Source organism: Erythrolamprus reginae, chromosome 7, assembly GCF_031021105.1.
Source record: "Erythrolamprus reginae isolate rEryReg1 chromosome 7, rEryReg1.hap1, whole genome shotgun sequence".
Taxonomy (NCBI): Eukaryota; Metazoa; Chordata; class Lepidosauria; order Squamata; family Dipsadidae; genus Erythrolamprus; species Erythrolamprus reginae.
Window position 1 is genome coordinate 56,258,147 of NC_091956.1, and position 22,415 is coordinate 56,280,561.

The 22,415-nt window shown below is 39.6% G+C and overlaps 1 protein-coding gene across 2 annotated transcripts in view; it reads left to right on the forward strand.

Annotated features, from left to right (window-relative positions):
* MTMR7 (myotubularin related protein 7) overlaps positions 1-22,415 on the forward strand; it is a 50,881-nt gene that overhangs the window by 22,895 nt on the left and 5,571 nt on the right. For both annotated transcript variants that reach the window (XM_070757629.1, XM_070757628.1), the window contains exons 7-13: positions 6,053-6,185; positions 8,593-8,702; positions 9,462-9,587; positions 12,532-12,581; positions 15,471-15,671; positions 16,870-17,001; positions 20,110-20,236. In XM_070757629.1, the coding sequence (XP_070613730.1) occupies positions 6,053-6,185; positions 8,593-8,702; positions 9,462-9,587; positions 12,532-12,581; positions 15,471-15,671; positions 16,870-17,001; positions 20,110-20,236 (879 nt within the window). The remainder of the gene's footprint in view (positions 1-6,052; positions 6,186-8,592; positions 8,703-9,461; positions 9,588-12,531; positions 12,582-15,470; positions 15,672-16,869; positions 17,002-20,109; positions 20,237-22,415) is intronic.

Consider the following 22,415-nt stretch of genomic DNA (forward strand, 5'->3'; position numbering starts at 1 on the left):
AAAATATTATTTTATTAGATCACTAGCAACATCTGTCCATCTGTCCGTCCATTACCCTAGGGGGAGAATCGCTGGCCCCCTCAGAGAAGGTTCGCAACTTGGGCGTCCTCCTCGACCCACAGATCATATTAGAGAGACATCTTTCAGCTGTGGCGAGGGAGGCGTTTGCCCAGGTTCGCCTTGTGCACCAGTTGCGACCCTACTTGGACCGGGAGTCACTGCTCATAGTCACTCATGCCCTCATCACCTCGAAACTCGACTACTGTAATGCTTTCTACATGGGGCTACCTTTGAAAAATGTTCGGAAACTTCAGATCGTGCAGAATGCAGCTGCGAGAGCAATCATGGGCTTTCCCAAATATGCCCATGTTACACCAACACTCCGCAGTCTGCATTGGTTGCCGATCAGTTTCCGATCACAATTCAAAGTGTTGGTTATGACCTATAAAGCCCTTCATGGCTCCGGACCAGATTATCTCAGGGACCGCCTTCTGCTGCACGAATCCCAGCGACCAGTTAGGTCCCACAGAGTGGATCTTCTCCGGGTCCCGTCAACTAAAGAATGTCGCTTGGCGGGACCCAGGGAAAGAGCCTTCTCTGTGGTGACCCCGGCCCTCTGGAACCAACTCCCCCCAAAGATTAGAATTGCCCCCACCCTCCTTGCCTTTCGTAAGCTGCTTAAAACCCACCTCTGCCGTCCCTCTTCCCCCTAGGCCTTTACAATTCTATGCATGGTATGTATGTATCTATGTTTGGTTTTTTTTATATTAATGGGTTTTTAATTGTTTCTAACATCAGACTACTATTGTACACTGCTTTATTGTTGCTGTTAGCCACCCCGAGTCTTCGGAGAGGGGCGGCATACAAATCCAATAAATAAATAAATAAATAAACATATGTTTTGGTCTGGACCAGGGGTAGGCAAAGTTGGCTCTTGTATGACATGTGGACTTCAACTCCCAGAATTCCTGAACTAGCATGATTGCCTCAGGAATTCTGGGATTTAAATTCCACATGTCATACAAGAGCCAACTTTGCCTACCCCTGGTCTGGACGATTGCATAGAAGTGGAAATTGTGTGTGAGATTGACTGTTGGCGTCGCAGCAGAATGGAAATGGGATAGTGGTGCTCCATGGAGCATTCTGAAACCCAGCCAAAACCTGATTGCCAGGAAACCCTATGGGGTCAAAGTCTCCCTGAAGGGTTGGTGAAAAAGGAGGGATGCTTTGTAGAGCATGAGAAAACAACAATTTCCTTGCTTGATCCAAAGAAACCCTTTTGATCGGCAGCAGAAATGACGGCCATTTTGGCCAGACTGAAGCTGTGACAACTGGGAGAAGAAGATTATGAGCTGGAACGGTTCATGGACAAAGGATTGAAACCGGATGAGACGACTTTCAACTTCTATACTAGACATCTAAACCCAAAAAAAATAATTTTTCTAAAAAAAAAAAGACTCTTCAAAACACTAAGAAAGTGGTGAATTAATACATGGAGAAAAATTGATCCCAAAGTGAAGCATACTTTTAACAGAAGACTATGAAGCTTTAAAATATAGAAAACCCAGACTGGAACTTGTAGCAATGTGAAAAGTGATTTAATTTGTGGATTATTGGAAGAAATCATTTAAGAAAAAAGAATCTTGTTTTCTCTCTCTCTATTTTTCCTTCTGACCTTCAACTGTTCTGTCTTTGCTTTGATTAATGCTGGAACCTTGAGCAGGTGTGCCATCTACTGGTGAAAGAAGATATGCTAGTATATTGTGAGAAACAACCTTTGCAAGTGAGGATTAATTGATTACAGTGTTCCCTCGATTTTTGCGGGTTCGAACTTTGCAAAAAGTCTATACCACGGTTTTTCAAAAATATTAATTAAAAAATACTTCACGGGTTTTTCCCCTACACCACGGTTTTTCCCACCCAATGATGTCATATGTCATCGCCAAACTTTCGTCCGCCTTTAATAAATATTTTTTTAATAAACTTTAATAAATAAACAAGGTGAGTAATAATCTAAATGGTTGCTAAGGGAATGGGAAATTGCAATTTAGGGGTTTAAAGTGTTAAGGGAAGGCTTGTGATACTGTTCATAGCCAAAAATAATGTATTTACTTCCGCATCTCTACTTCGCGGAAATTCAACTTTCGCGGGCGGTCTCAGAACGCATCCCCTGTGGAAATTGAGGGAACACTGTAACTAATAACATAAGAAAAACAAAGAGGAGAACAAAAGAAATAGTGAAAGCCATACAACAATTGGAAGACCTACTGGGATTTTTTGGGCAGCTTGGAAATACTGAGTGAGCCTTTTGAAGTCTTTTAGTGCAACATGGATTACAATTAACAAGGAACATCCTTTTAAATTGAACATTTGATTCTGTGGATTAAGAACATTTGGGGAAATTTGATGAGCAATTTGGATTTTAAGACTGTTAGATAGAACACTCTATGAGGCAAAAGGGAAAGAAGAGAGAAGAAAAATTAAATAACTTAAAAATTTGAAAAATTTAGAGGGTGGAAGTTGGAAAATTTTATGGACTGTAAATTTTTAGGGGATTTTGAGGAACAGTTCTGGGATTGTGTAAATTTTATAATATTGGTGTTTTTTGGGTTTTTGGGCAATTGAGATATTGGAATCTTGGTAGAATATTGAGCAACTCTTAGCCCATTAAATTACTACAAAATCTTTCTACATGGGGAAACAAATATGGTTTATAAAGAAATATTATGGATATTTCAATGTATTCAGGAAGCTAGGACAAGGAATCATAGGGAAATGATGGAATTAATACAGGATACAGATGTGAGACTAGAAAACCCCCAGCGGACGATAATAAAAAATGAAGAAAAAATTAAGAAAATAGAGGAGAAATCAGAAGAGCTGAGGAAAGAATAGAGAAGATAAATCCAAAAATGATACAAGTGGATAAAGATATGGCAGAGATACTGCATTTTTAGACTATAAGATGCACCAGCGTATAAGACGCACCAAGATTTCAAAGAAGTAAGTCAGAAAAAAAAAGGTTTTGCCTTTCCCCAGTCCCCAGGAGCACTCTGCAGGTGTCCCAAATCCTCTGCCTTTCACAAAAACTGGCCTGTTTTTCACCTGTTTTTGCAAAAAATGGGGTACGCAGAGGGTTTGGGAAGCCTGCAGAGTGCTCCTGGGGTTTGGGGGAAGGCAAAAATGCCCTCACTTTTGCAAAAAATGGGTGCGCAGAGAGTTTGGGAGGCCTGCAGAGTGGTCTTAGGGGCTGGGGAAAGGCAAAAACATTTGTGTTTTTGCAAAAAGTGGACCATTTTTTGCCTCCCCCCCCAAAACCCCCCCCCAGGTATTTTTGCATTCCTCCAGCTGCTAAGAGTACTCTGCAGGCCTCCCAAACCCTCTGTGCACCCCATTTTTTGCAAAATTGGGATGTGGGGGCATGGCTTTGGGAGGCCAAAAATGGCTGTATTTGATGAATAAGATGCACCATCATTTCTGTTCTCTTAGGGGAGAAAAAGATGCATCTTATACTCTGAAAAATATGCAATAATAATTGTCAAAACGGAACAGATAGATTATCCTCTAAGAGTTCAAAACATAGAAGAAAGAAAAAGTTCTCTTAAAAAACGAGGAAAGAACTATGGATGGGAACCCTAGAGAGCCAACAGCCAGAGATAGGTGTTGTGATAGATGAAATATTTAGATTAAATAAATGTGATATAAGGAGTTACAAGATCTTTTACCCAAGGGAGAAGCATGAACGATACACCAAAAAGTCAATAAGAGTTGAAATTCTAAAAAGGGCAAGAGATGATGGATAGAGATAAGTTGCTTCTTAATAGGCTGGCTATGTTATTAAGAGTTTAAAAAAGAGGTAGAAAGTGAAAACTCGGAAAATATGTATGGAACACATTATAATTACCATGTACACACAAATATTAGGAGTTAAAAGACTATAATTATGTATATCTAAATAATATTAGTTAGTAGTACTGTGTTTAAAATATATTGACTCAGACAATACACTGTTTACCAAGCATTTAAAGATGTTAAAGAAAAGCCCATAAATAAAATTATAAAAAATAAAAGCAAAGAGAAAGGGGGGAGAGAGAGAGAGAGAGAGAGAGAGAGAGAGAGAGAGAGATGGAAAGAAGGTATTTATCAACTACTGTATTTGAAAAAGGTGAGACAGCCCTTCAAGGCTGAGCTTGGTTTTGTTTCATTTTTCATTTTATCCAGATAACAACTACCTTTTAATGTAGGTTGGTCTGAGACTATAACTTCTAGCAAACAACAGATCTCCTCTCCTAGTGAAGAGCAGAAATTTGCAGAATTCCACTATTAACTGTAGCTTACATAAGCTCCATTTCTCAAAATTGCAGAACAGTTAACAAAGGTTCTGATTAATTATGGAACACAATTGTTATAATAGCCTCACTATAAACAGAGAAACACATACTGCAAGATTTAGAAGCATCTTGGAAGTCTCTCTCTCTAATGCCAAAATCAATTACTCTATCATGTCTAACAGATGGCCACCCTGTATCTACCTAAATGCCTCCAAAAAAGGAGAGTTTGCTTCTCCCCAAGGCTGCCTCCTCCATTGTAGGATAACTTTTATTATTAGGATATTTTCCTTTCACAGTCATAAAGTAATAATAAATATAACTTTATTTGTATTTTGTGACAAACAGTAGAGGCTTTCCAGCTTTACGAGATTAGAACATATGTTCCAAGACCTACTTGTAATATGGTCATCATTCGCTATTGGGCAGATAGGCTTTGTGCTAGTACAGTGTGGTTTGGCAAACTTTTTATTGAGTGCAAGAGTATCCAAAAGGCTCTTTATGTTTCAAGGTATGTTTGATTACATTGTCAGGAGGTAACGTGAGACAGTCTGGTGTAGTGGTTAAGACAATAGATTAGAAACTGGGGGACCTTGAGCCTTAGACACAAAGCTGGATGACTTTGGGCCAGTCACTTTCTCTCAACTGGCAGAAGCAGACAGTCTTCTGCTTCTGAAACCATTTCTGAAACATTGCCAAGAAACTGCAGGGACTAGTCTCAACACTGATTTGAACGCGCGCACACACACACACCTGCACACAGGTAAAGCGAATTCTGTGTCTAGAGCATAATAGCATTTCCTATTCTCCCTCCTTTAAAAAGTGCCCGTTGTTAACTGGATGGTTCTTCTAGCAAGTCAGCTAAGGTCAACAATAATTTGACCTCTTAGAAAAGATTGGGTCAGTTCTGTATTCTGTGGCTTTGAAGAAAGGTTGCCATCTTCTGGATGAATTATACAATTGAAATCATTGTTGAATGTAAAAGCTCCAAAGTAGTCGAAGGCAAAGTTGACAGCAGATCTGATTTTTATTTCACGGCTTTCTAAAAAATAAAGAATGCAGTATTTTCACTAAAAAACTCACAACCCTATTGTTGGCGTGTCTCGGTTTAGCTAAGCTGTGAGACCTTCGACATACACCGAGCAGAGAATTTTAACAGAGCGTGGATGTGTGATAAAGCCAAGACACAGACTTAATTAAATAAGTATTATTTACATATAAACAAAATATAAACAATCCAGAATAAGCACGAAGCAAATACAGGATAATAAGCACTGAGCAATTACAAGATTAGAAGCACAAAGCAAAATACAATATAGATAATAAGCACGAAGCTTATACAAGAAGATACACATGAAGCATAAACACAACTCCTCCTCTCTCAGGCAAAGTGAAAAGGAAATGACTGAGCAGAATAATGAGCTTTTATAGCTTCAATGGGAAAGTGACGAAACAGCCTTGAATATTAACACTTCAAGTACAAGTTAACCCTTTAAGTGCACATTAACTCTTTAAGTACAAGTTTGGTACAAGTGTACAATATGCAGTTTACAATGGCAATCCCTAACAACCATGTACCCTGTACTAACACCTATATTGTAGAGGGTTTTTTCGTCCCTTCTTTTCTTTTGAAAATGGTAACATTTTTATTTCTTCTTCATTATAAAGGAAAGAACATTACACCAGAGGTCTGAAGGGTATTCTTTTTTCCTTGATCTTTGCAGCTTAATGCTATGGCAAACCGAGCAGTTGGGAAAGGGTACGAAAATGAAGACAATTATTCCAACATCAAATTTCAATTCATAGGTATTGAGAACATCCATGTTATGCGGAGCAGTCTCCAAAAAATGCTTGAAGGTAACATCTTATCTTTGTAGATGCTGGGGGCAGCTTGAGATTCATCTATTTTTTCAAGGATCTGAGCTGAATGTATATTAGTACCAAAATTGAAATGGAGGATTTTTGCTTCATTAATGTTGCAAAGAGCATTGCAGTTTTAGCATTTAAGCCCATTAATATGAAACAAATTTTCTAAAGTGAAGATATTGCTTTAATAAATTAATCCTCTGCTTCAATGGTTATTAGAGCTTTGCCTGTAGATACTTTTCAGCTTTGCTGTCTGTTATTGTTGAGTTGGAGAGTGTAGCAATTTAGTAGGGGATCTCTTCAATAGGCATTTCATCTTATAAATCGTTCCTCTTCTGATATTAGAGAAACTTCTATATAATTGGCTCTGTATGTTTTGAAAATGCTTCAGAAGAAATTTTTGTGTTCAATTATATTTTACCGACAAAGAAATAAAGGGAGACTAGTATACATTTATTTCAAGCTATTTAAACTTTCATTAGCTAGCCATATGCTTCTGGGATTTTAAACCCTGGTTACTTGCATATTAGGTAGATGTATTAATCCAAAGGTTTTCAAACTTGATAACTTTGAGACTTGTGGACTTCAGCTCCCAGAATTCTGGGAGTTGAAGTCCACAAGTCTTAAAGTTGCCAAGTTTGGGTATGCTTGTTGTCTAATCAGCCCACATCCTCATTTCTGCCAATCCTTTTTGTGCAATTAATGGTGAAAGACAAATCTAGAAAGACAATGTGTCAAGTCAAATGTATTTTTCCAGTTTATTTTATTACAGGATTAAAAATGCAGGGACAATGACCAACTAGGACAAAGACAATTAAATAATCAAATTAACTAAAGATACAGTAAAACAATATAAAACAAGAATAAAGTAGAAATTGAATAAAAAAGCAATTCAATGTAAATGGAAAGAATGTTATAATACTGTATTATCATTTCAAGTCTAGGACATCTTATGCCTCCTTATGGAAATTTCTGGAAATAAGAATTGCAAGGCCAGGGGCTTTCAATGGAGATATTGCTTAGTAACTGAATTCTTCATTAAATTAGTTCACTTCTGAACTCCAGGTCAGCTACTGCTATCAGACCTGGCTGGTTTAGATCTGACGTTTAGGACTGCAGTTTAGAACTTTGTGGTCTTTGCTCAGTCAAGTGAAAAGCAAATATTAACTCTGATACGGGAACAAACCTCTATTTTGACTCTATTTAGGCTTTGCAAACAGGAGGTAAGCAGTCTCAGAGTAAATCCAGCTGCTAATGGCTTGTGTTCCCATCTGCGTAGATGCATCAATCATTTGACAGGCTTCCTGCTGTCAGCAGTCCACTATCATGAGGGCTCCCTGAGATGCTGTTTTGAACATAACATTTGTGATCCAATGCAAAGAATCGCTCTTTTCATTGAATGATAAGATTGGTCCTCCTAGGCTGATGCCTTCCAGATGTGTTGGAGCTCCAACACCCCTAATTTTCCAATTCACAGGGGATAAGGCTTGGCATATCTGGATAAAGGATCTGCCACACTTTCAGATATGTGTGTAGGGAATTTCTCACCAATTTGAATGGATCAGCAGCCTGCTTGACATGAAAGTGTGTTTGATCGCATATAGCCAACAAATATTTTTTTCTATTCATGCCAGAAGCTGGCTTCTGGCATGAATGGCCATGCTTACACAACTGTACAGTTCCTTTATGTCTTCCATTTTTAAGATGAAATGCCAGTTTAAGAGACTCAGATTTTTGAAGTGGCATAGAGGGAAGGTTGAATTGAACTTTTTCTTCCAACATTGATCTTTTAGTTGCTTTCTTAAAAGAAGATATGAGTGAATTGAAACCCTGCAGAAGATAAACTTAGTTCTTCTATTTTGAGGACAAAAACACCTACTGAGTTAAAATATGAAGAGACCTTGATTATAGCAGTCCTTAATTAAGTATCTGTTGACATAGCCTTTTCATTCTGGGAACTTTGTTATGCATGTTTTCCCCAGAATTTAAAAGCATATGGATTGCAGCAATGCAAGAAAATCATACTGGTATAAAATGGCTGGTCATGTTTGCAAATTAGTCATGCAGCAAGCAAGTGACCAACATGCAGAGGTGGGCTGCTAGCCGGAATGCCTAATTGGGCTCGCCTCCGTGGCTCTGGGGGTACTGTGAGTTCGAGCGGAATTATGCATCTCCGTGCGTGATTTTGCAACCTGCACGGGTGCAGAATCATAATTCCGCTCGAACTCACAGTACCTCCAGAGCCGCAGAGGCGATCCCAATTAGGCTTTCCAGCTAACAGCCCACCACTCCCAGCATGTATGTGAAAATCAACACCTCCCCCCTTTTAAGTTAGATTTACCATGTAAAATTAGCAACTTAAAAAATTCTGGTCTGCTGAAATGGGCTTATTTTGCAGTCTGTGAGCTGACATCTCCTTCAATGAGTGATTTCCTGTGGGGGCTAGAGAATTCAGGCTGGTTGAAGCACATCAAAGCCATTATGGATGCAGGCATCTTTATCACAAAGGTACAATATATGCAACTTGGGATGTGCCATTTCAGGTAATGAAAAATGTTTGATCTTCTTCTACTTGCAGGGATGTGCTAGGGAATAAAATGAATATGGTCCAAGACTATGTCTCTCTGGGCTAGAAAATAACACAGTGCTGGATGTGATGCGAAACACCGCAGAGAGAAGTGTTGCCTAAATTGTGGCATAAGCCCATGTCTAGCCTAAACGGTGATGCAAACTTCCTGATATTTGTGATTCTTTCTTAAATGTCACATGTGTGCTTGGATAAGTGGGTATTGCATTGGCAGAATGAAATGATGCAACTGGAAATGAATTTCATAATTCATAATTAAAAGAAGTTCAAGGCCAAGGTATAGAGAAATACTGGAGAATATCAGTGGGATATAGTGACCCATTTGCAGCTTCTCCAAGGACAGAGATGATGAAAGGAAAAGATTTCATGATATATTTCCACCCAGCAAAAATTGGTTATTTCCTATTTACAAAAGTCTTTCACACAGTGGTTTTTACATTGGTTGCAACATCGGGAATAGATGTTGCTTCCTACTGACTCATACCATTGATCTATACAGTTGAGTATTGTTCATATGTGACAAACAATGGCTACCCAAAGTTTCTAGCAGAGATATTTCCAGCTCTACATTGAGATGCTAAGAGTTGACATTCCACATAAGAGATTGTGTCTTCTTCTCTATCATTTTCCTTTCTATAGGAATCAAAGACACATTCTTCCTTTCTTTCTTTCTGTTTTAGGCTGTTGCTGAAGAGGGAGTCAGTGTTCTTGTTCACTGTTCAGATGGATGGGACCGGACTGCTCAGGTTTGCTCTGTAGCAAGCCTTCTATTAGATCCATATTACAGAACTATAAAAGGATTTATGGTAAGCGAGACAGCTTTAATTAGCAGAGAAAGGGATAAGTTGTGAGTTCATTTTTAATGGAACTAAGGTGAAATAAATTTTTAATAACATCAAACTATTTAGTGAATTTCCAGAAGGTTTTATTTTCCACATTTTGGAAGATGATGCACCACATTTTAAAAAGTCCATATTTGAGGTCCATCTTCCACTGTAGACTCAGTTCAGCAATCACTGTGTAGCTAGCCATTGTGTCTCTCATTGTTGTCCCTACATTAAAGCACTTCTGGCATTCTTGCTTAAGCTCTGGTGAAAGGCAGTGGAACCAGTTCACTGTCTCGGAATACACAAATTTATGTGAACAGATCAAAAGAAAGAGCAGCTTTGTGGACTGCAAGAAAAAAAAGTTCTAAGAATGGATGGAGGTTTAACTTCAACAGATGAAATATATATTTTCAAAAACAAGAGACTGACATTTGTGCACTTGGTGTAACTTACTATCATAATTGGATGGACAATCAGTTCCCCCATCCCCCAATTTCTATCATATTTCTTATAAAATTACAGTATAGTGTTACTAAATGCATCTTTAATAATAATAATAATTTCTCCTCTTCCTTTATCTTGTTTATGAAGAGATCTTGGAGTTTCAAAACATTCTGCATTCTTTTGTAAGTGGTGAATGGGAAACTTGGACGCTAGCCTTTGTATGAAATAGAAGGAACTGCATTGAACAGTCTGAGACTAGTTAGATGCTGTTCCATTTGTAAGCTTCAGAGCTTGCAAAATTAAATTGCAGATTAAAATGTGCAAGCTTCAGAGCTTGCACATTTTAATTTAATCTGCAATTTAATTTTAACTTTGAGTTTAAATTAAGGCCAAAGTAGATGCAAAAGACTGGGATGTATTTAGAATATTAGAATTATAGGGTTAAGGTAGACCTTAAAGGTTTTCTTATCCACCCCTGCCCAAAGCAGATATCTTTATATGATTCTTGACAAATGGATGTCCATTTTCCTGAAAACCTCCAGCAATGAACCACTGACAATTTCAGGAGGCATATTTTCATGTTGCCCCAATCCCTTTTTTCATTAGGCTAGATATACCTAGTTCTCTTAGTTATTTATCATATAGCATAGCCTCTTATCATCTTTGTTCTCTATACACTTTCTAAGATCTCCGCATCTTTTTTGAATCATGACAACCAGAATTGGAATATTCCAAGTGTGGTCTCACTTGTGTAAGTTAGAGCAGTACTATCATTTCTCACTTCTGTGAGACGGGTACTGCCTATTCTATATCCATGCATTTGGTTTTTTCTGCCTAAGTGCAGGACCTTATTTTTCTCACCATTGAACTACTGTATATCTTATTGAATAGGGCTCATTGCTCTAGTCTGACAAAATCCTTCTGAATCTTGAGTCTATCTTTCAGAGTGTTAGCAATTCTTCTCCCAGCTGGGAGTCATCCACAAACTGGATGAGATCCACTTTTAGATAATTTATGAAGATGTTAAAGAGCACAGTGCTGAAGATAGAATATTGACATACCCCACTGCATACATCTCTCCATGTAGTTGTAGACCTATTGAGCCTGAACTCCGAGTGCAGTTGGTCAGTCAGTTGCAAATCCATGTGGTGGTCTGCCTCACATTGCTTTATCTAATCAAGAAGTAGGCTGTGGTCTATTTTATCAAATGCCTTCCTGAAATCCAAGTATACTATTTCCATAGCTTTTTCCTGGTTCAATAATTCAGTTACTTTATCAATGAAGGTTTTTAATAAACCCATGTTGACTTTTATTATTATTATTATTATTATTATTATTATTATTATTAATAATAATAAATTAGATTTGTATGCCGCCCCTCACCGAAGACTAATCGTCTAGGTGCTCCTAAATCCATGATGTAATTATATTTTCTAGGATTTACCAGGTATTGATGTCAGGCTGATTGGTCCGTACTTTCCTGGTTCTGCTTTTTTTTCTCTCCATTTTTTGAACATTGGAACCAGATCAGATCTTTTCCTGTGGGCTGGCACTTCCCCTTTGCTCCAGGAGCTCTGAAAGATTTGTTTAGTGCTTCTGAGATTACATATGCCATTTCCTTTAGAGCCCTGGGATGTAAACCATCTAGCCATGTCAATCTGAACTCATCCAAATAAGATTAGTATTATATTTCTAAATTTCTTTTCTGTTTTGATGTGTTTTACTATTTTCTCCTCCTCTAACCCAAAATTCTTTTTCCAATAAAAGTGGGAAAAATCTTTTCTCTTTTTCTAATATAGAACATAAATTATCATTTTCCTCTGAGAACCTGGTTTGGGAGTATGGGTATACATTTTTCTGACATATTCCCATGCAACTGGCATGAACAACTAGCTTCTCTTAAAAGGCTATAACTCAAATCCATCAAACTTAGATTCTCTGTCATTATTCATGTGTTCAATGTTCATCTGTTCTGTCACTGTGGCACAGGGAGATAACATTAAGAAATATGTTATAAATTGATTTATAGCCAATTAATGTTAACCTTATAGTAATACAGCAAAAAATCATATAACATTATAATGTGAACTTCAGTGTGTTAAGAATTACTCTGTAAATAGCAAATTTTCAGCATAACAAAATTGTAGGTTGCCATATAGGTAGGCTACCTGTCCGTTTCTAAAATTCATAACAATATGATTACTGTCCCTGATAAAACTTATCCTTTTTCTGGAGTCTAGGACAGCTCAGTGTGGTCAACTCACCATGGTCAGTACAAATTAATCGTGGAGTTGTCCTGCAGTGACTTGGAAGTGAGGCTGGGGCAAGCTTGCAACAGTGAATGGTCCCATTCTGCCTTTTCTAATTGTGAAATTTCAGGATTATTTTTAATAGTCCAATTCATTAGAATAAGAAACATAACTTTCTGCTTCTCTATAAAATCTTAATAATCACCTTTGATGCTACTTTTTTGTTTCAGGTATTAATTGATAAAGATTGGGTTTCATTTGGTCATAAGTTTAATCACAGGTAAGTATGGTTCTTTATTGTGGGTTATGTGAAGTTGCTGCCAGAGAACATCATGAAATATTTATGATGGCATCATGTTCTTGTTGTGGTCGCTTGAGTCATTGTTGACTCTTCATAATTACATAGACAGGCTTGTGCAGTTTTCTTAGTGACATTATATATTAAAAATTGGTTGGCCAATGCCATTTATCTAAGGCTAAGAAATAATGATTGACCCAGAGTTACCAATATTTTTTGGTGTTGGGAGTAAGGGAGGATTAGAACTTGGTTCTTCCCACTCCATTCCTGTATCTTAATCATTACACCAACTTAAGTTCCATATCTCATCATGAGTACAGTGATCCCCCGATTATCGCGAGGGTTCCGTTCCAAGACCCCTCGCAATAATCGATATTTCGGGATGTAGTGGTGCGGAAGTAAAAACACCATCTGCGCATGCGCGCCCCTTTTTCCATGGCCGCACATGCGCAGATGGTGGAGTTTGCGTGTGGGCGGCGGGGAAGACCCGGGGAAGACCCAGGGAAGGTTCCTTCGGCCGCCCAACAGCTGATCTGCTCCGCAGCGCGGCAGCAGCGAGGAGCCGAAGATGGGGTTTCCCCGTTGCCCAGGCAATGGGGAAACCCCATCTTCGGCTCCTCGCTGCTGCCGCACTGCGGAGCAGATCAGCTGTTGGGCGGCCGAAGGAACCTTCCCTGGGTCTTCCCGCCGCCCAGGCAAAGGGGAAACCCCAAGATCGCTTGCCGCTTGCCCGTTCGCCCGCCCGCCCGGCTGCTCGCTTGCCGCTCGCTTGCCACTCGCTTGCAGCGCGGCAGCAGCGAGGAGCCGAAGATGGGGTTTCCCCGTTGCCCAGGCAACGGGGAAACTCCATCTTCGGCTCCTCGCTGCTGCCGCGCTGCCGAGCAGATCAGCTGGTGGGCGGCCGAAGGAACCTTCCCTGGGTGCCACCCGCCGCTCGAGAGCAAGAGGGGGAGAGATAGAGAAAGAGAGAGAAGGAAAGAAAGAGATGAGAGAGGGAGGAAGAGAGTGTGAGAGAGGAAGAAGCAAGAGAGAGAAAGAGAGAGAGAAAGAAAGATGAGAAAGGAAAGGAGTGACGTCATCGGGTGGAAAAATCGCGATATAGCGTTTCGCAATGATCGGGATCGCGAAACTCGGGGGATGACTGTATAATGAAATGTAATTAGAAATGATATGAAATGTAAAGGCTCATTTTTAAGCAGGTACAAATTCCATTGCGTATAACAGGCGCTTTTCTTAATCAACTTTCCTTTATTTAACTTTTGAAAATTCTTTCTAGGCTTATTTATTGGGCTTATATACTGTATTAAATCAAAATTTTAATTACTATTTGTTTAAAAAGCCATAGTCTGGTTCACACATAACTCTAAGCATAAACTGTGGCTTATTATTTATTGATTGATTGATTGATCAGATTTGTATGCCGCCCCTCTCCGCAGACTCGGGGCGGCTCACAGCAATAATAATACAATGTAAACAAATCTAATATTTAAGTTCCTTTAAAAACCCCAATTTAGAAACCAATCATACATACTAGCATACCATGCATAAATTTTATAAGCCTAGGGGGAGGGAAAGTGTCAATTCCCCCATGCCTGACGACAGAGGTGGGTTTTAAGGAGCTTACGAAAGGCTAGGAGGGTGGGGGCAACTCTGATATCTGGGGGGAGTTGATTCCAAAGGGTCGGGGCCGCCACAGAGAAGGCTCTTCCTTTGGGTCCCGCCAAACGACATTGTTTAGTTGACGGGACCCGGAGAAGGCCAACTCTGTACATCTAACTGGTCGCTGGGATTCGTGCGGCAGAAGGCGGTCCCGGAGATATTCTGGTCCGGTGCCATGAAGGGCTTTATAGGTCATAACCAACACTTTGAATTGTGACCGGAAACTGATTGGCAACCAATGCAGACTGCAGAGTGTTGGTGTGACATGGGCATATTTAGGAAAGCCCATGATAGCTCTCGCAGTTGCATTCTGCACGATCTGAAGTTTCCGAACACTTTTCAAAGGTAGCCCCATGTAGAGAGCATTACAGTAGTTGAGCCTCGAGGTGATGAGGGCATGAGTGACTGTGAGCAGTGACTCCCGGTCCAAATAGGGCCGCAACTGGTGCACCAGGCGAACCTGGGCAAACGCCCCCCTCGCCACAGCTGAAAGATGTTTCTCTAATGTGAGCTGTGGATCGAGGAGGGCGCCCAAGTTGTGAACCCTCTCTGAGGGGGTTAGTGATCCCCCCCCCACGGTAATGGACGGACAGATGGAATTGTCCTTGGGAGGCAAAACCCACAGCCACTCCGTCTTATCCGGGTTGAGTTTGAGTCTGTTGACACCCATCCAGACCCCAACAGCCTCCAGGCACCGGCACATCACTTCTGCTTATAAGGCACAGTAGCCAGGTTCATACATTAATCTATGTGAAAACCACACAAATCACATTATGCCACTCATGGTGACATGAGCCCAATCTTTTTTCTTAGAAACATAGAAGACTGACAGAAGAAAAAGATCTATTCAGGCTTTAGCTGGCTATCAGGACTTTTGGGTGATTTGGGGGGGGGGGGGGGCGGGAAGGAGGCAGGCAAAGGAGGGAAATGACATATGGTATCACATAAGGGCCAAGGTTTGGTACTTTCATCACTCATTAAGGCACAAGTATGCAGTTGTAGCAATTGCATGATATCATATAGCATACATTCATTTTGACATATTTGTGGTTACCTTCTAACTGTCATGGATGTTTATACTCTGGCAAATTTTATTTCGCAAATTAAGCAAATAATAGAAGTGACAATTTGGATGGCAGATGTTGTGGCAACATCCAGAATTTCAGAAAGGTAATAGTTGTGAATTAATATTTTCCCCTGGCATTACTGTAGGTATGGCAATTTAGATGGAGACGCAAAGGAGATATCACCAGTTATTGATCAATTTATTGAGTGCGTTTGGCAACTTATGGAACAGTTTCCTTGCGCCTTTGAATTCAACGAAAGATTCTTGATCCACATACAGCATCATATATATTCCTGCCAGTTTGGAAACTTCTTGTGTAACAATCAGAAGGAAAGACAGGAGCTCAGGTAAGACACTTTTTAAAATATGTATGCACAGTACACTAGAATGATCCTTTATTCTGATACAGATGACACTTCAATGTGGAATCTTAACCAATACATAAGAGAAAATTGTTCAATCCTTTCAAACTGGTTATATATTAAAATCCCAATATAATAATAAAATAAAAACAGTAAAAAATACTGCTAAAGAATAAAAGATCCATCTCCTTGAATACTTATTGCAGCCAAAAGAATTATCCAAAAACTACTTTACTTGAAAAATGAATTCTCTGAATTCTCATAAATATAAAGTGATATTCTCATTTTAAAAGTGAATAGGAAGATTGGAGAATTGACCCTTCCTTTTAGATAACATAACATAACTCTAGAGAGCCCAAGAAAACAATCTCAGTTGGATAGCTATGATTGTCTGAGAATAGGCTCAGGATTTTTTCATGAGGGTTTCTAATTTTCCATCTTGGTTGTCTTTTAAATTAATTAAATGAAATCTCAGTTGCTATTGTCAGAAAGGTATCATAAAAAATATAGTTTCCAGAATGTTACAAAAAGCCAAGAACGTTGGTTAGTTCCTTAGCAAGTCTGCTGACCATTACTCCCCTGCCATTGCCCAGAATAACCCAACACTACCCCCTATTGATTTACAAAGAACAGTAAACTGTGGTTCTTTGGCTATTTAATTCACAGACTCAGTTACAGAATGAGATGTATTAATGTTACAACTATTCAGACCAGGGCGCACTCTGACCAGGATCATATCTTATGGTAGTAAAATAATTTCCATTCCTTAATTTTCTTGTGTTACATAACAAAATAATTCTTTTTAGTAATTTTGAATCTCTTCACAATTATTCTTGGTGGGTGATTGCAAATATAAGTAGGATAGGTTTAAACAAAACAAAACAAAAAACTATTCAGGCCATGTGTGCATAGGATGCCATAGTTTCTATGCATTATTGGGAAATTTAGTTCTGTAGGCCGAGATTGGCCCTAAATTCTTTAACCACTGGCCATATCCACTGGAGTGGTGCTTCTAAAACATCTGGAGAGCTTAGCCTTTTTTATTACCTACCTCCAAATAGTTGGATTCTACCCTTCCTAAATGTGTATCTATTTGTTTGTCAGGCTCATGAAATCTTCAAATATGAGGATGTGAGAATTAGCAAATGCAGTTCATATAATTTTATTATGAATTGTCCCTCAGAATTCAGGAACGGACCTATTCACTTTGGGCTCACTTATGGAAGAATCGTGCTGATTATCTGAACCCTCTGTATCGGGAAGACCACAACAAGACCCTCCATCCACGATCAGCACCCTCCCATTTTTTCTACAAGTAGGTTGCAACTGAATTGATTTGATGCAGCTGATTTATAAAATATTTGACTAAATGAGCTAACAGTTGTCCCTGACTTCAAGAATGTGCAGATATATTGCAAATAGTTGTGAGATTGATGGCAACTCTCGCGAACCTTCTCCAATTCCTTCTTCTTTACTGTGAAAGTGTAACACATTGCTGTGTAGAATAAAAGATGATTTTATTAATATATAAGATAGATATAGATACTTTCAATTGGGATATTTTTCATTTGTTCGCTGTTTGCCTTCTGTTCATATTTGTTGTTGGATTTGGTAAACGACCCTTTGAAACCAATCCATCCTTGAAAAGTGAATTAAAATTTCATATAATGTCCAGACAAAAGCATTATGCTTTTTAAAATTAAAAGCAAGCCATCCATATTTTTGTTTTAAGAATGAAATTGGAGTACGATAGGTTTGGTATTATCATTAGACCTTACAGTGTTACAGAGCCTCTTAAAATAGTTTCTCACTCTTTTCCAGAGAGCTTGACTGTTTATCCAAGTGTGACTTCTAGTTAACCCTGCCACTGATCTACTTATAATGATGTAGTCTAAGAATATTCAGAGGAATTAGGTAACATGATAGCTTAGCCTCACTTAGGTTGCCATAACATGTATGTTGCAATATAGTTTCTTCTCTAAGAGTTGCTAGATAAAAGGAACTTTAAGCTAATATAAAGTAGTATAAAGAAAAAGAAAAGAAAAAAATCAAAGAGAAAGTTAAAAGTTCCAAGAAGGAAAAAATACTCTTTAAAATATAAAAAATACAAAATTCACATTTCCAACATAAACGTGAAGCATACATAACATTACCATTCTAGACAATTTCTTTGGTGATGTATACCAATCTTAGAAAAATCCTTGTTAAGATTATAATAATTGTTAATTTTAATATTTTGAAGCACATATTTTTTGTTGTTCCATCTGTATATTATGACTAATTTTTAGCCTCTTTATCATACATCCCTTTACTTGTTCTCCTGTTTCAAATTGTCCTATAAGTATTTCAAGAACCAAAAAACCCCCAGAAGAGGGAACAGTGGCATTCTTGTTTTTTTCCTTCTTTAAATATCTCAAAAGGTTTTATTTAGATTTCAATTAACAATTATTTGTGTTTTCTGCGAAATATGAATCAGTCTTCCCCATATTATAAGATTTTCTAAAATCTGTTATCTTTCAAAACATTGAATAACAAAGCCCGGTTCAAATTGTCTGCTTCTTAGGAAATCAATGTGGCTTGTTTTTATTGCAGTGGTCCTCAAACTTGGCAACTTTAAGACTTGTAGACTTCAATTTCCAGAATTTTCCCGCCAGCACAGCTGTTTTATTGTGTTGTTGAAAATATTCTGAAAATGTCCAACCCATTTCTAACTTTGTCTTTTGACTCTTTTAAGTAAAATCTACATTGATGTGAATAAATTCCTCCAAATTTCTTTCCATATGTTCGCTATAGTGTAAACATTATCTGAAGTTTATCAGCCAAGGACTGATGATGACTTGCTTGCATTTTGAAATGAACTTATGGCCTATAAAGTGTCTATTAGAAATGATGACACTAACATAAAAAGCATTTGGCAGTTTCACATCCTGGACAACGAAATGAGAATTTGCTTCCTAAAGTTGATTACGCTGCATTTAAAATATTTGGCAAGCTGGATGACTTAATGCTGGAAATTCATGAAAAAATGCGTCACATGTGTATTTCATGGAAATATTTAATCCTTCAACCAAATATTTGTATCAGAAAACAAATACGATAGGCGCTATTTTGTTAATTTGGATGCAGGATTTCTACTGACCCTTCATAAATACTCAGTCATTCTGAGTGTTACATCAGTCCCATGGGATTGGGCGGCACATAAGTCAAATAAACTAAATTAAATTAAATCAGTTATGGGAAAATGCTAATCCACTGGATTTTCTAATTTCAATAATTGGTGTGAGTCTTTGCATTCAGAGTAACATTCTGTTTATCAGAGTTCTCATTCTAATCAGACTTCAGTAAGGTGAGATAACATTTAATGTTAAAGCTTAGCATTTGCACTATCTTCATTTTCCAAAATCTGTTCTGTCGAGCTCTCTGGTAGAATTCTCCCGAAAATGCACAGATACAATTTCAGACACACACACATGTTTGAAAATTCAAAACAATGTTCTTTATACCAAAAATTCAAATAAACTAAGCGCTCTTTTTGTATAGCAAAGAGCACTCATCTCCAAACAAACTGGTAATTTGTACAAGTCCCTTATCAGTTCTGTGATACTTAGCTTGTAGCTGTGAGGCAATTCACAGTCCTTCTTTCACAAAGTGAAACACACTTTGCTCTGGTTTAGTTTCAAAGTGGGGAAAAATCAGCACACAAAGGTCAAAGTCAGCAAAGCAGGCACGAAACACAACGATCAGATAATCCTCCACAATGGCCAAACCCACAGCCTCACTAATTACCACAGCCCCACCCAACCACAGGTGGCCTCATTTTCTTTGATAATAATCTCTCAGTTGTTGCTGCCTATGCATCGCTCTCCTCATGCGTGGCTGTATCATTAACTCTTGCTCGAATCCAAGGAGGAGCTAGATAATTGATCTCCTTCTGAGCTGTCTGCCACACTCTCCTCCTCCCTGTCACTTATGTCTTCTTGGTCAGAGGAGCCTTCATCATCAGATTCCACCGGGAGCAAAACAGGCCTGCAGCATGTGGATGTCTCCCCCACATCCACGGTCCTTGGGACAGGAGGTGGGCCAGAGCTAACCACAACAAAATCTGAACATGATGTGGTTCACTTTGCCAAAGTGAAAACATTTCTTTTACAGTCAGACTATTCTGAGAAATAAAGATCTGTGTTTTCACACTTGTGTGTGCTGTAATATGAGAATCTGAGCAATTATTATGTGATAATTTTAAAAGCTGAGAGAACTCTTTCGCATTCAATGTTTCCCTGATGCACAGGCTTGTTTAAATTTGTTTTACACTCTGCAGTGCAATTCTATTAACTTCTCTAGGTGCAGGTTCTGTGGGTTGAATGAAATGAGACTGACTTTTGTATAGACTTCTATAGGTTTTTGAATCTTCTTAATTTTCCAGGTTTTGGAGTGGAATGTACAACTGTTTTGAAAAGGGACTCCATCCAAGGCAATCTGTTACAGAATATCTGATGGCTGTGAAAGAAGAAACACAACAGTTGGAGGAGGAGCTGGTGGTATTAGAAGAGGTATATATAATTATATATTGCTGTGTTTCACCCTATCTTTTGACCATGTGATTGGCCATCGCCATATGCGTCAATTCAAATATATCTCAACATCAGTACAGTTGATCAGGGTATTATTCACAGGTAGATGTAATTTTTGAAGGTTTTTTAGTTGAAGCTTTGAGTAGAGCAGTGTTTCCCAACCGGTGTGCCGCGGCACACTGGTGTGCCGCGAGACATGGTCAGATGTGCCGCGAAGAAATAAGCTCAGCTTCTGGTCTCGCAACTTTTTGCGAACAGAAAAAAGTTGTGAGACCGGAAGCTGAGCTTGCTTCTTTACGCCTTCCAAGTTTTCCAGCAGCTGCGGCGCCCCGCCCGGCTGGAGCTTCCTTGTCAGCAGGTGAGCTTTGGGGCTTGGTGGGAGGGCAGCGGCAGTGGGAGGGCGGCGCGCAGCGGGAGGGTGATGGCGACGGCGGCAGCGGGCAGGAGCCATGCCGTGGGGCGGTGGCAGGGTGGTCCCTCTCTCTCTCTCCCTCTCTTGCTTTCTCTTTCTCTCCCCCCCTCTCCCTCTCTCTTTCTCCCAGTAGCCGTGGGGCGACGTCAGGGTGATCAGCTGTGAGGCGGAGCTACGGAACAGAGGAACAGAGGCACCGACGGCGGCGGCTGGAAATGCTGGAATTGCATGGCTGGCACTTGCCTGCTGGCTGGACCAGGACGGAGGCTCAAGCCCCAGGTCCATGCCCAGCGCAACGCAAGAAATGTACGGCGTCTAGCCTCCGCCGTCTGTGCCTCCGTTCTGGAGCTCCGCTTCACAGCTGATCACCCTGCCGTCGCCCCACAGCTACTGGGAGAAAGAGAGAGGGAGAGAGGGGGGAGAGAAAGAGAAAGCAAGAGAGGGAGAGAGAGAAAGAGAGAGGAAGAGAGGGGGGGAGAGAAAGAGAGAGAAAGATATAGCAAGAGAGGGAGAGAGAGAAAGAGAGGGAGAGAGGGGGGAGAGAAAGAGAGAGAAAGAGATAGCAAGAGAGGTAGAGAGAGGAAGAGAGGGGGGATAGAAAGAGAGAGAAAGAGATAGCAAGAGAGGGAGAGAGAGAAGGAGAGAGGGAGAGAGAGAAAGAGATAGCAAGAGAGGGAGAGAAAGAGAGAGGGAGAGAGGGGGGAGAGAAAGAAGAAGAGAGGGGGTAGAGAAAGAGAGAAAGCAAAAGAGAGAGAGAGAGAAAGAGAGATAGCAAGAGAGAGGGAGAGAGAAGGGGGAGAGAAAGAGAGAAAGCAAAAGAGAGAGAGAGAAAGAGAGATAGCAACAGAAAGAAAGAGAGGGGGAAGAGAGAAAGAGAGAAAGACAGCAAGAGAGAGAAAGCAAGAGAGAGAGAGAAAGAGGGGAAGGAGGGTGAGGGAAAGACAGAGAGAGGGAAGGAGGGCAAGAAAGAGAGGAAGGAAGGGAGAAACAAAGAGAGATGGAGAGAGAGGGGAAAGAAAGAGGAGGGAAGGGAGAAAGAGAGAGAAAGAGGGAGAGAGAAAAATAGAGCGAAAGGGAGGAAGAGAGATATATTTGGTCCAAACTTTTTTTTACACACACACACCCGCCCCCGCTCAATGTTCCCCAGGATTTTGTAAATGTGAATAATGTGCCTCGGCTCAAAAAAGGTTGGGAAACACTGAACTAAACAATGTCGGTTGGCGGGCCCCAGGGGAAGAGCCTTCTCTGTGGTGGCCCCGACTCTCTGGAACCAGCTCCCCCTAGAGATTAGAACTGCCCCCACCCTCCTTGCCTTTCGCAAACTCCTTAAAACCCACCTTTGTCGTCAGGCATGGGGGAATTGAAATATCTCCCCCGGGCCTATATAATTTATGTATGGTATGTTTGTAGGTATGTCCGCTTAAAAATGGGGTTTTCTTAACTACTTTAAATTTTAAATTGTAAATTATTAGATTTGTTATGAATTGTTTTATTATGTTGTGAGCTGCCCCAAGCCTACGGAAAGGGGCGGCATACAAATCAAATGAATGAATGAATGAATGAATGAATGAATGAATGAATGAATGAATGAATGAATGAATGAATGAATAAATAAATAAATAAACAACAGAATATAACTCCAAGTAAATCAAACTTTTGTGAAATCTAACTATCCCCTTAGGAAGCAACACTGATTGACAATCAATTTCACCTACTGTTGTGCTCATTCAACTTTGTACGGAACAA